This window comes from Babylonia areolata, chromosome 31 (genome assembly GCF_041734735.1).
Source record: "Babylonia areolata isolate BAREFJ2019XMU chromosome 31, ASM4173473v1, whole genome shotgun sequence".
Taxonomy (NCBI): Eukaryota; Metazoa; Mollusca; class Gastropoda; order Neogastropoda; family Buccinidae; genus Babylonia; species Babylonia areolata.
The window spans coordinates 11,338,776-11,353,775 of NC_134906.1; the positions used below are offsets into that span (position 1 = coordinate 11,338,776).

The following is a 15,000-nucleotide window of genomic DNA, read 5'->3' on the forward strand; positions in this document are numbered from 1 at the left end:
TCTTCTTCTTCTTCGTTCGTGGGCTGCAACTCCCATGTTCACTCGTATGTACACAAGTGGGCTTTTATGTGTATGACTGTTTTTTTACCCCGCCATGTTGGCAGCCATACTGGGTATGTCAGTGTTTCCGTAACCCACTAAACGCTCCGTGGATTGTGGGATCCTGAACATGCAGGTAATTGTAGTCGTTTGCATGGAAATCTCACACCAGTCTGTAGGATTAGGATCAGGCAGCCTAGAGACTTACATATACACCATGGCACAGGCAGTTCCATTATGTGTCTGTCATTATTTTTACCTTCAAGGATCTCTTTATATCTTTGATTACTTTACCCTACCTTCAGGAATCTCATTATATCTTTGATTGCTTTACCTTACCTTCAAGAATCTCTTTATATCTTTGATTACTTTACCTTACCTTCAAGAATCTCTTTATATCTTTGATTACTTTACCTTACCTTCAGGAATCTCATTATATCTTTGATTACTTTATCTTACCTTCAGGAATCTCTTTATATCTTTGATTAATTGCTTTACCTTACCTTCAAGAATCTCGTGGTATTTTTAATTACTTTACTTTCGAGAGTCTCTGTCCGTGTTTAATCTTTGTGTCTTTGATTACTTAATTTTCTTATGTCATTGTGAGTCATTTGTTTTGCTTTGTCTTACAATGTCGTTGCAATTTTTTTTTTCTTCAACTTGATGTTGATAGAAACTATTTATAACACTTCTAAATATTACTTCTGTGTTGATGTTACTACAAAATATTACTTTCTTGTTTTCGTGTTGATATACTCATACTTTTTTGTGTTGTTGTTACAAAAGGCATTACTTTTTAGTTGATGGTAATACTCGATATTGCTTTTGTGTTGTTGTTAGTACAAAATATTGCTTTCTTGTGTTGATGGTAATACTGCTGACCAACCAGAATAAGCAGTGGATATATCTTACTTCAGTGTTTGATGAGGAATGAATGTTTAAATTATTATGTAGTTTCAGTCAGAGAATCTTTGAATTCTGTGCTGTTTATCATGAATCATTGTGTATGTGTTAGTCATCTTTATGTTGAGTATCTTGGGGTTTTTTGGTTTTTTTTTTTATGTGATTGTTTTCTTCATAATTCTGATGAATTACACATACAGTGTTACTGGTGTTGTGTGTGTTGTACATGTGCAGAATCGTTTGATAAGTAACGTACATTATACTGCGATTACTTCACAGTAAAACCCTTGCCATCATACAAGAACCATTGTGGGTGTCACTTATGATAAGTGACACACACTGCAGTACATTTCTCTGTGTGGCGTTTCAAAAATTCATACCGTTATTCATGAATGTTCATGTGTGTCATTGATTGTATTTGTGACATACTGTAGAAACTCACAGAAGATATGTATCATTGATTGATTGATTGATTGATATGGATACTTATATAGCGCCTGTCCTCAGTCGGAGACCAAGCTCTAAGCGCTATACAAACACGGAGTCATTTGCTCAACAGGCTGCCTACCTGGGTAGAGCCGACTGATGGCTGCCACTGGGCGCTCATCATTCGTTTCCTGTGTCATTCAGTCAGATTTCATGCACACGCTCAGACGGGCATGTAACATTTTACGTGTATGACCGTTTTGTTTATTTACCCTGCCATGTAGGCAACCATACTCCATTTTCGGGGGGTGTGCATGCTGGGAATGTTCTTGTTTTCATAACCCACCAAACGCTGAATGGATTACAGGATCTTTAACGTGCGTATGTGATCTTCTGTATGTGTATACACACGAAGGGGGTTCAGGCACAAGCAGGTCTGCACATGTGTTGACCTGGGAGATCGGAAAAATCTCCTCCCTTTACCCACTAGGTACCACTGAGATTTGAACCTGGGACCCAAGTCCAGCCATTCGGCTATTGCACCCGTCATTCATTGAACTGTCTGCTTATCTAGCTGATGAGAGGTACCGCAGGTGCAGGTATTTCTCAGTGACATTGTTAAAATTTGTACCATTTAGAATTTGTACCATTTTTCATGAGCCATTGTTGATTATTAGTGACAAAACGTAGCTATATCTCTGTGACGGGGTCAGATAGACTCCATTTTCATGAGCCATTGTTGATTATTTGTGACAAAACGTAGCTATATCTCTGTGACGGGGTCAGATAGACTCCATTTTCATGAGCCATTGTTGATTATTAGTGACAAAACATAGCTATATCTCTGTGACGGGGTCAGATAGACTCCATTTTCATGAGCCATTGTTGATTATTTGTGACAAAACGTAGCTATATCTCTGTGACGGGGTCAAATAGACTCCACCAGTCATTCTTCTTCTTCGTTCATGAGCTGCAACTCCCGTGTTTATTTCTTTGTACAAGTAGGCTTTTACATGTTTGATGGTTTTTACCCCCACCTTAAAGGCAGCCATTCTCCATTTTGGGGAGTGTGCATGCTGGGTATGTTCATGTTTCCATAACTAATGCTGATACTGACTACAGGATTTTTAACTTGTGCATTTGATCTGCATGTGTACATACACGCACAGAGGGTTCTGGCACTGGTAGGTCTTTAGATCTATTGACTCGGGAGATTGGAGAAATCTCCACCCTTCATGCTCCAGATGCCATGATTCGGATTCAGACCCAGGACTCCCAGGTTGAAAGTACAATGCCTTTAACCACTCAGCTGTTGTGATGGTCTTTCTATCAGTCCTGAACCATTCGGATATTATACTGTTCTGCTCTGTGGTTGATTGCGGTTGGCACATGGCATAGTTATTTCTCTATGACGGTAAACTTCGTACCACTGATTCTGACGGGCATAACAGCCAAGTGGTTAACTCTCTCCATACGAACGGCGAAAGAGACGACGTTAACAGCGTTTCACCCCAGTTACCATCATCAAAATATTACAAGCGAAAGGCTCTTACACTGAAGAGGTGAATGTTGACAAAGAATACCACAATTCTGACGACGGAATCTAAAGGTTGGGTCATTGAGACACCCACTGGACATCCGAGGGGTCTGTGTAGAGGAGAAGAGAGGACTGGCCGTACTGAGTGAGTTAAAACATTGGACTTATTATGTGAGGGTCCTGGATTCAAATCCCAGTCACTGCTCCTAGTTTTTGGGGTGAAGATTTTTTCGATCTCCCAGGTTAACGGATGCGCAGACCTGCTAGTGTCTGAACCCCCTTAATGTCTACACACATGCAGAAGATCAAACATGCACATTTAAGATCCGCTAATCCATGTCAGTGTTCAGTGGGTTATGGAAGCAAGAACATACCCAGTATGCACACACCCCCTCACCCCCACCTCCCTGGCACCCAAAAACAGAGTATGACTGCCTTCTTGGCGATGTTAAAAAAATAGTTGTACACGTAAAAGCGTATTCGTGAAAACCAGTAAACATGGAAGTCACAGCCCATGAACGTAGAAGAAGAAGAAGATAGCATTGATTCGTCTTCAGTTGAAGGTCGTTCCACTTGAAGTGATATTAGACGGAAAAAAAAACAAAAACAAAAAAAACGTGGGGGTAGGGGTTGTGGGAGGGGGTGGGGGTAAAAGTGTGTGTATGTGTGGAGGGTGAATAGGGAGAGACAACGCTAGGGAAAATGGAAACGTTATAAACGCCAACATCAAACAACTATAACAAATGTCCTATTGGACTACGCAGCAAACCTTCTGCAACAGCAAATAACATATTGGAATTGTTAATAACACATTCAAAAGAACTTTTGGTGAAGTCTGGTAAAAAAAACATTTTAGATTCTGACATTCGAATATTATATGGTTGCTAGATATATGTTCTCCACATATGCACCTAACATCTTTGCTGAACTTAGTTATAAAAGCTATATTGCTATTATAGCATTGATTGTGAAGCCAGTGATGTCCATCGTTCCACTCATCCTCATGCTCTTGTCCCGTCTCTTTCAGCCTATCATGCTTACTTTAATAGAGGATACGGTAACACCAATGAGGTACCACCTGTTGTAGTGTGGAGATTCATGGTTTTTTGGTTTTGGATTTTGTTTTGTTTTGTTTGTTTTGTTTTCCGTATATTCACCACCCACTCCCCCACCTCCCCTGCAGATATGTAGCACTCTCCATGTCTGTCCAGAAGGAAAGAGAGGAAAGAGCAAGAGGCCAGCATCCAAAAAAAAAAAGGAAAGAGAAGTTTAACTCACTGCGGACGATGGAACACTATAGCGTTCCTGACGTAAGGTAGCGTTCCGGATGTAGCAGTTTCGACAATTAAAAATTTGTCCACGTTTTTTTCTCATGGGGTAGCATAACAATCACAGCTACACTAGGCATTGTGAACGTGTCAAGGGTCGAATGGAAAGTTTCTTCGTGAGGTTTCCGTGACTATACACTCTCTGGCCAGCCGTTGACCTTGGTACCCCACATGACAAGCTAATCTGGAGCAAAAGTGAAGAAAGGGAGTGTTAAAGCCAGTTTTCACTTTCAGTTTCTAAAAGAGGTGTCACTGCAGATACGCTACACCACATCTGCTAATCAGATACCTGACAGCAGCATAATCCAATGTGCTTGTTGAACTGTCCAGGCTTGAGCACAGGCATATATATCGGTGTTGCTATCAGAGTGGACTTCTACAGAATTTTGCCAGAGTGACTCAGCAGCAGTGCATGGTCTCCTCTGGTGTGCGACCTAACACCAATGGCTCCCTGTGGACTGCCAACGCTGGAACTGCGACTGACGAACCCGGGTGTGGCCATGTATGGGGGAATCTAAATGAGCGGCATGGGAGTAATGCCACTGAAACGGTGCAGATGATGGGGCAGCAAAAAAAAAAAAACAAAAAAAAAAAGAATTTTGCCAGAGGACAACACTCTCGCTGCCATGGGTTTTTGTTTTGTTTTTCAGTGCACAATGATGTGCTGCACACGGGACCTTGGTTTATCGTCTCACCCAAGTGACTAGACGCTTAGTTTGGTTTTCCATTCTTCTTCTTCTTCCAAAGAAGGAGATTTTCCAGTCAAACTTGGGAGAAAGGTCGAAACTGGGTTTAATTACACATAGTTAACCGTGACCCTGTGCAAACTGCTATCCGCCTATGCAGAGAAAACGAAAGTACTACGGCCGATAACCTCCCGGAAGTAGGTAACCTCCCCTTTGTCCCGCTGGCTAGCACCCTCTTTTGACGGCAGCCATCATGACTCCTCTTCCTATTTAAACGTAATTTTAGATAGAAAATTTCGGATTGTTGTTGTTCTTTCAAATAGGAAGAATGTGTCGTTCACAGCACATGTGGTTCTGTTCTGTTTGATTGCCTGCTGGCGCACTATCCTCATTTTGCAATGTTTTCATTTGGTCTTTGTTGATTAAGGTTGGTTTCTTGTTTGGGTCTTTTTTTGTTTTGTTTATATATCATATGGATTAGAAACCTTTTCAGATTAGAAACCTTTTCAGTCCACACCATCTTGTTTAATTTTTGTTTATTTTATTCTTTAGTGATTAAAAAAAAAAAAAAAAAAATTCTGTCACTCTGTTCATTTCTGCTTGTAGATTTAGGAGTGTGTCATCGTAAATTGTGTTGAGTTTAATGTGTGATATTGTGTCTGTGATCTGCACACCACATTCTGAGCTCACTGTATTATTATTTTGTTTCAATAATTTCAGTTACGTTTGTTTCAAGGAATGATAATTATGTGGTGTGTACAGAATGACCAGTGTGTGTGTGTGTGTGTGGTTTGTGTGTGTGTGTGTGTGTGCATGTGTAGCTATGTATTCATGTGTATGATTGTGTGTGTTGTGTCTGTCTCTCTGTGTGTGCACATGTATCGATGTGTTTGTGTGTGTGTGTGTGTGTGTGTTTCTGTGTTTGTGTGAATATTTGTTGTGTGTGTTGGTGTGTCATGTGTGTGTGTGTGTTTGTGTTTTTCCTTTGTGTGTGTGTGTGTGTGTGCTGTATGTTTGTGTGCAAATATGTATGCATATGCGATGTGTTTGGGTGTTGTGCATGTGATATGTGTTTGTGTGTACGTATAGGTGTGGTGTGGTGTGTGTGTGTGTGTGTGTGTGTGTGTGTGTGTGTGTGTGTGTGTGTGTGTGTGCAGTGGTGTGCATGTGAATGCATGCATCTACGAGTGAATTAAATAATTAATGTCATGCTGACTGATATCTGAGATATCAGTTCATAATTCTTTTATTCATATGTCTTGATTTTTTTTTTTTTTTTTTTTTTTTTTTTTCATATTTACTGACACATCAGTGCCCTTTTTTTTTCTTTTTTTTTTTTTTTTTTTTAATACTGTCTCAGTCTTCTCGTCAGTCATGCGAGAAAGCAAAACCAGTGAGAAAGCAAAACACCTGATACTGATCTCGTTCATTGTTGTTCACATTATCGTACTTGTATTCACATGATTTTTTTTTTTTTTTTAACATGCAAAAAAAAAAAAAAAGATGTTGCTTCATTCAGTCTCTTAATAATACGCTTTGAATTAACTACTTCTAGTCTAACTACGTAAAATGAAATGATTTAAAATAAAAAAATTTAAAAAAAGGTTTACTTCAGCATTTTAAAAGAAAAGGTTTTTGTTGAGTAAGATTCTTTGGTGTGTTTTTTTGTTGTTGCAGTTTTTTTCTTTTTGTTCCGTCCATTAACTCATTCAACACCTTGAACCCGAACATTGCCAGGGTGTCAAAAATTCGTTTCATTAAAATGGTTTCCATGTAAGAAAAGGTTTTTGTTGAGTAAGATTCTTTGGTGTGTTTTTTTGTTGTTGCGGTTTTTTTCTTTTTGTTTTTTTTCCCTTGTTCTGTCCATTAACTCATTCAACACCTTGAACCCGAACATTGCTAGGGTGTCAAAAATTCGTTTCATTAAAATGGTTTCCATGTTCCTATATATGTATAGGAAGGAATGCAAAGGAAACTAACTTCTACAGTATATCCGGCTTTGTCAGCACTTGTCAATTTGAAGGAAAAAACGGGGTCAATTTCTGTGTATTTTCTCACTTTTACGGCATCAAAATGGCAGAGAAGCCTGTTGAAGTTGTGAAGTTCGCAGGGTTGAATGGGTTAATGTTTTTTTTTTTTTTCTTTCTGCTCTTCTTTCTTTCTTTTCTTTCCCTTCTGAGTAAAGAAAGAAGTCTGTTCCTTCTTTTCTTTTTCTTTTTTTTCCTTCAGTGTTTTCTGTCTCTTATTTATCTTTCTTCTTTTTTTTTTTTTTTTTTTTTGTTGTTGTTGTTTTGTTTTTGATTTTTTTGTTTTTGTTTTTTTTTTGTTTTTTTGTCATGTGTGTGTGAATGTGGGTGTTTTTATTTTTACCGTTGTTTGTTTGTTTTTTGTGTGTGTGTGTCAATGTGCGTTATGTCTCCATCGACAATTGTCTATTTTCCAGAAAAATCTCGGTGTTGTTTTTTTCAATGTTTGCTTTTTCATTTTTCTTTCTGTTCCTTGATTGATTGATTGATTGATCGGTTGATTGATTTCAACGAATGAAGTGTTGGAAGTTTGGAGATTAACAACATTATGATGATGTGCTGTCCACAGTGATACAGGCCGTTGACGGTCGTGGCTTTGGGTCAGGGTCAGTTTACAGGTATTTTTGTGTGTGCTGAGTCTGTGTTTGGTTGCTTGGTTGGTTGGTTGGCTGGTTGGTTGTTTTGGTTGGTTGGTTGGATTTTTGTTGTTGTTGTTGTTGTTGACAGCTGAAGTCTGCTTCATGGGTTGGTTGCTTGGTTGGATTTTTTAAAAATATATATATATTAACAACTGAAGGGTTGGTTTTTTTTTTTACATAGTGTGTATATGTACTTGAAAGAGAGAGAGAATGTGTGTTTGTGTGTGTGTGTGTGTGTGTGTATGTGTGTGCGTGCGTGTGTGCGCGTGTGTGTGTGCATGTGTGTGCGCGCGTGCGCGCGCGTGTGTGTGTGTGTGTGCTTGAAAGTGGGGATTTTTGTTAGAATGGAAAGGAAAGGTTGTGAGATGATTTGATCTTTATATATTTGGGTTGTTGGGGGGGCTTTTTTACCACCACTTTTGTGTGTTTTCATTGCTGTTTACATTGGATTTTGGTGTAAAATACCTGTGCTGTTACTTGATATCGTTCATGCCCCAAAAGAGGTCAAAAGATTAAATATTCTTGATTGGTGTGTTGGAGGGGTGGGGGGGAGGGAGGGAGGAGGGCATGGAAGAGGGAGGGGGGACAGGGCATGGAGGAGGGGGTGGTGTGAATACAACATTTTGTATATATACTTGAGAATTGTGTCCATGTTTCGTCTGTGTAAGTGTGTGTGTGTGTGTAGAAAGAGAAATAGAGAGAGAGAGAGAGACTAAGAGAAACAGTAAGACACACACATACAGCACCAAAAAAAAAAAAAGATGTTCCTTCATGAAATAGCTCATTTATCACCACAAGGCATCCATAAATTTGTTTGTTTGTTTGTTCTGTATCCATATCCAATCGTACCTGCCTTCAAAAAAAAAAAAAAAACCCAAAAAAACTAGCGTGTGAAGTTTAGAGCTCTCTATTGCAGACACATGGACGACAACGACATTATCATCACTGACCCACAACGATCATCGTCATCGCCTGAGCAGTCTGATTCATCAGCATCCGTCCTTCCACCATCACAACAACAACAACAGCAACAGCAACAACAACAGCAACAGCAGCAGCAACAGGACAAAAGCAGACCCCCACAGCAACTGGCAGATTCATCTTGGCTGAGTCAGCAAGCCCAGATACTGGACGCTGGAGTTGAGGTCAGTTTCAGTTTCAGTTTCAGTTTCTCCAAATGTGCGTGCGTCACTGCGTTTGAGCAAATCCATACACACACAACACGACATCTGCTAAGCGGATGCCTGACCAGGTGCCAGCTGCATTGCTTGGTTCTAACTTTTTGACAGTTACACGTGACTAAATGCCTATGTTGACCGAACTACGCCATTGGTCGGTTCCATACTGCACACAGTTAGTAGCGGGTTACGACCATACTAGGCTCTTCTGTCCGAGCAATGCAACTGGCTCCTGGGGCATAACCCAATGCACTTCGTCTGGCCTTGAGAAAATGATAATGATGATAGGAATGATAATAATACCGTGATGGTGATGAATAATAAATGTATGTGAATGATAATACTGATAAGAAAAGGTGAGTACGTTTAAATACAGAGCAGGGAAAGATAAGCAGAACAGAGTTGAGGTAAGATGATGACGGGCGCAATAGCCAAGTGGTTAAAGCGTTGGACTGTCAACCTGAGGGTCCCGGGTTCGAATCACGGTGACGGCGCCTGGTGGGTAAAGGGTGGAGATTTTTCCGATCTCCCAGGTCAACATATGTGCAGACCTGCTAGTGCCTGAACCCCCTTCGTGTGTATATGCAAGCAGAAGATCAAATACGCACGTTAAAGATCCTGTAATCCATGTCAGCGTTTGGTGGGTTATGGAAACAAGAACATACCCAGCATGCACACCCCCGAAAACGGAGTATGGCTGCCTACATGGCGGGGTAAAAACGGTCATACACGTAAAAAAGCCCGCTCGTGTACATACGAGTGAACGCAGAAGAAGTAAGATGATGATGATGATGATGAATTGATGTTGTTGTGATCGTTTTTATCAGTACTGGTTCCATCTTTCTGTCAGCTTGTTTCTGTTTCGCTGTGTGTCCTGTGTTGTTGATGTGCTGTGTGGACGGGAGGGAACGAATGAACAAACGAACGAACGAACGAACGAACGAAACTTTATTTTTGCAGGGTTATTGTGATATGCACAGTAAAAAGATTCCTCCCCCCCCCCACACACCCCTCCCTGGGGTCAAGAAAGAAATGCAGAAGAAAAAAGAGAGTTAACTAAAATACTAGGAAGAAGAGAGGAAGAGAGAGAGAGAGAGAGAGGTGGGGGTGAGAGTGAGAGTAAAAAAAGAGAAGAGAAAAGACGAAATCAGTGGTTTATGAATCACCATTGTCGTCATTGTTATTGTTTTTTTATTCTTGTAATTATTATCATTGTTGTAGTTATTGTTGTTGTTATTATTGTTATTGTTGTTATGAGCAGTTGGATTGCTGTTACGATCATTATTGTTGCAATTATTGTTGCTAGTAGTAGTAGTAGTAGTAGTATCATTATCATCATCATCATCATCATTATTATTGTTGTTGTTGTTGCTATTATTGTTGTTGTTGCTATTATTGTTGTTATTGCTACTACTACTACTACTACTACTGCTACTACTATTACTACTACTACTACTATTATTATTATTGTTATTGTAGTTAGTAGTAGTAGTTGTAGTAGTAGTATCATCGTCATTTATGTTATCATTATTATTGTCATGTTCTTTGTAATCATAATATAATCATTATTAGTACTATAATCATCATCATTATTATTATCAAATCATTATTGTTGTTATCATTATCGCTACAGGGCCCACCTGTGTACCTCCCTGTGGAGGGAGTCGGCAGCGACCCCAACTCACCTGTATTGATCTCGCCCCCTCCCCACGTGGATCGTGACGTCTTTGTCGTACAAGGTGGGCTGTAACCTGGAGCTGTGTGGGTCGTGTTTTAGTGTCGGAATCTGTGAGGTTAGGTGGGTTTTGTGGGTCGTGTTTTGTGTCAGAATCTGTGAGGTTAGGTGGGTCGTGTGGGACGTGTTTTGTGTCAGAATCTGTGAGGTTAGGTGGGTCGTGTTTTGTGTCGGAATCTATGAGGTTAGGTGGGTTGTGTGGGTCGTGTTTTGTGTCAGAATCTGTGAGGTTAGGTGGGTCATGTTTTGTGTCAGAATCTGTGTGGTTAGGTGGGTTGTGTGGGTCGTGTTTTGTGTCAGAATCTGTGTGGTTAGGTGGGTCGTGTTTTGTGTCAGAATCTGTGTGGTTAGGTGGGTTTTGTGGGACGTGTTTTGCATCAGAATCTGTGATGTTAGGTGGGTTGTGTGGGTCGTGTTTTGTGTCAGAATCTGTGAGGTTAGGTGGGTCGTGTTTTGTGTCAGAATCTGTGAGGTTAGGTGGGTCGTGTTTTGTGTCAGAATCTGTGAGGTTAGGTGGGTTGTGTGGGTCGTGTTTTGTGTCAGAATGTGTGAGGTTAGGTGGGTTGTGTGGGTCATGTTTTGTGTCAGAATCTGTGTGGTTAGGTGGGTCGTGTTCTGTGTCAGAATCTGTGAGGTTAGGTGGGTCGTGTTCTGTGTCAGAATCTGTGTGGTTAGGTGGGTCGTGTTCTGTGTCAGAATCTGTGAGGTTAGCTGGGTTGTGTTCTGTGTCTGAATCTGTGTGGTTAGGTGGGTTGTGTGGGTCGTGTTTTGTGTCAGAATCTGTGAGGTTAGGTGGGTCGTGTTTTGTGTCAGAATCTGTGAGGTTAGGTGGGTTGTGTGGGTCGTGTTTTGTGTCAGAATCTGTGAGGTTAGGTGGGTCGTGTTTTGTGTCAGAATCTGTGAGATTACGTGGGAGCAGTGGGTTGTTTTTTTGTCAGAATCTGTTTGGTAAGACAGTTGTGGAGTGGTGCAGTGAAGGTTGAGTAGCTTTGAACAGGTTAAAGGTCCCATAGCCTGTCTTTTGTTTTTTGATGGCCATCCAGGCAGTGAATTCTTATTCACTGTGTTCAGAACTTCAGCATTGGAAGGTGGGGCAAAGCAAGGCAAGGAGTTTTATTTCGTGTGTGCCTCTTGGGGCATTGAAACATTACATACGTTCATCTTTTACACATATCCTATGAATTACAAAAAGAGTGATGTCATAAACAAGAAGTAGGCTCATTCGTTCAGTCACTTAATATACACACTGACAAGTACTGTTTCACTCATGATACAAAGAAACAAACAAAATTTATTTTAAAAAAAAAAAGGCGCAGTCCTCTCCTACCACCCGCTTTAACCTTCCCCCAGCAGAAGCCAGGTACCCGTTCACACCTGGGTGGAGTGAGAGAAATCTCGGTAAAGTGTCTTTCCCAAGGACACAACACCAGGCTGAAACACGGAGCCTCGAACCCTGGTCACTGGTGAACACTGGATCACAAGTCTTCTTCTTCTTCTGCGTTCACTCGTATGCACACGAGTGGGCTTTTACCTGTATGACCGTTTTTACCCCGCCATGTAGGCAGCCATACTCCGTTTTTGGGGGTGTGCATGCTGGGTATGTTCTTGTTTCCATAACCCACCGAACGCTGACATGGATTACAGGATCTTTAACGTGCGTATTTGATCTTCTGCTTGCATATACACACGAAGGGAGTTCAGGCACTGGCAGGTCTGCACATATGTTGACCTGGGAGATCGTAAAAATCTCCACCCTTTACCCACCAGGCGCCGTCACCGTGATTCGAACCCGGGACCCTCAGATTGACAGTCCAACGCTTTAACCACTCGGCTATTGCGCCCGTCATTGGATCACAAGTCGTAACTCCTAACTGATTCTGCCGCTGCACCACGTGTTCTGGCATGGGTTGTTTTCATGTGTTGGGGGGGAGTGGGGGGTTCCGGGGGGGCGGGGGGGGGTGGGGGTGGGGGAGAAGTGCACTGTTTGATGTGTTGATTGGGTGAGGGTTTAAGTTCATATATATTGTGTTTATGTAAGGATGGTTGTTGATAGATATTAGTATGCAATACCTGTATGCTCACAAGTCACAGAAACATCTCGCACACATGCGTATGTGCACGGATGCACTTTTACACACACACGCACGTGCGCGTGCGCACACACACACACACACACAGACACTCATCCTGACACACGCACACACTTGCACATGTATGTGCATTCATGAAGAAACTTGCACAACACAAACACTCACACATACATATGTAAACACACACTCACATAGATGAACACAGAAACACATGCTCATGAAACACACATACAGAAACACTGACAGAGAAGCTGTGTATGCACACTTAAACACTTGAACAGTTGTATGTTGTCACTGACATTATCAGTGATTGTGCATGTATATACCAGCAATTATTGTCACTGATTGCATACAAGTATAGTAAACTTCATTGTCAGTGATTATTTTCAAGTGTGGTAAAGATATTGTCATTGATTGTGCAGAAATAATTATGCTAAATGTCAGTGTCAGTGACTGTATACAAGTATGCTAAATATTGTCAGGATTTACAAATATGCTGAATATTGTCAGTGATTACAAATATGCTAAATGTTGTCAGTGATTACAAATATTGTCAGCAACTACAAAAATGTCAAGTGTTGTCAATAATTACAAATACACTAAATATTGTCAGTAATTACAAATACGCTAAATATTGTTAGTAATTACAAATGTCTAAATATTGTCAGTCCTAACAAATATGCTAAATATTGTCAGTAGTTACAAATGCACTTAATATTGTCAGTAATTAAAAATACACTAAACATTGTCAGTAATTACAAACACGGTAAATAATGTCAGCAGTTACAAACGACGCTAAACATCATCAGTAATTATGTAGAGATGTGCTAAGTTTCCACACCGTATGTGTGTGTGTGTGTGTCTTGATCCTGTCCAGATCCTGATGAAGAGAGTGAGTAATCTCAAATACTTCCACAGGACTTGAAACCACCCCCCCCCCCCAACACACCCTCCAGCCACCTCCCCCCCCACCCGACCCCCCTAGCCTCCCACCACCACCCCCCAGCCCCCTCCCCCTGGTTGCATTCAGTTTCACAGTCTAAACCTCACACCGCTCCTCACTTAATCTTGTTCTCGTTTCTCAGCAGGAAAAAAAGGTTGTTGCTCTTGTTTCTGTTTAAACCCTAACTGGATTAACGAGAAAAAGAAAGTTTCTCTCGTTTTTTTTTCATTCACCTAACTAGAAGTGAGATGAAGTGTGTGTGTGTGTGTTTGTTTTAAGGGGGATAGGGGTGGGTATGGTGGGGTGGGGTGGGGGGGGGCAGGGGCAGACAAGTTGTATGAAGGAAGTAAAGAGCGAGAGAGAGAGAATCCTTTGCTTGTGTGAGATGAAGTGTGTGTGTGTGTGTTTGTTTTAAGGGGGATAGGGGTGGGTATGGTGGGGTGGGGTGGGGTGGGGGGCAGGGGCAGACAAGTTGTATGAAGGAAGTAAAGAGCGAGAGAGAGAGAATCCTTTGCTTGTGTGAGATGAAGTGTGTGTGTGTGTGTTTGTTTTAAGGGGGATAGGGGTGGGTATGGTGGGGGTTGGGGGGGGCAGGGGCAGACAAGTTGTATGAAGGAAGTAAAGAGCGAGAGAGAGAGAGAGAGAATCTTTTGCTTGTGTGTTATGATAATGTTATAATTATTATTATTGTTATCATCTGACACTGTTGAAGAATTAACTACTGTGTTTGATATCGACTCATGCCAGTCTGCTAACACTTAATATGAACTTTTTACCTGATTCATGCAGTGTTTAGTACACACATTATTTATAACTTTGACAAACCCCGTTTTAACTTTTCATGCTCAAAGAGCGAGAGAGAGAGAGAGAGAGAGAATCCTTTGTTTGTGTGTTTTGATCATCTGACACTGTGTTGAAGAATTGATTACTGTGTTTGATATGGATTTAATGTGAACTTTTAATGTGATTAATGCAGTGTTTAGCATGCACATGATTTATAACTTTGACAAACAGAGTTTTAACTTTTCATACTCAAAGAGCGAGAGAGAGAGAGAGAATCCTTTGTTTGTGTGTTATGATCATCTGACACTGTGTTGAAGAATTCATTACTGTGATTGATATCAACTCTATGTGAACTTGTAGCATGATTCATGCTGTGTTCAGCATGCACATGATTTATAACTTTGACACACATAGTTTTAACTTTTCATGCTCAAAGAGAGTGAGTGAGAGAGAGAGAGAGAGAGGGAGAGAGAGAATCCTTTACTTGTGTGTTACGATCATCTGACACTGTGTTGTAGAATTGATTACTGTGTTTGATATGGACTCAATGTGAACTTTTAACATGAATCTTGCAGTGTTTAGCAGACACATTATTTGTAACTTTGACACACATAGTTTAAACTTTTCATGCTCAAAGAGCATCCTTTGCTTATGTGTTTTGATAATATGTCACTGTGTTGAAGAATT

At 40.8% G+C, this 15,000-nt stretch overlaps 1 protein-coding gene across 1 annotated transcript in view; it reads left to right on the forward strand.

Annotated features, from left to right (window-relative positions):
• The window catches only part of LOC143275983 (contactin-1-like), a 102,697-nt gene that overhangs the window by 76,900 nt on the left and 10,797 nt on the right, over positions 1–15,000 (forward strand). The window contains exons 27-29 of the mRNA XM_076580342.1: positions 7,515–7,563; positions 8,501–8,729; positions 10,396–10,501. Coding sequence (XP_076436457.1) covers positions 7,515–7,563; positions 8,501–8,729; positions 10,396–10,501 — 384 coding nt within the window. The remainder of the gene's footprint in view (positions 1–7,514; positions 7,564–8,500; positions 8,730–10,395; positions 10,502–15,000) is intronic.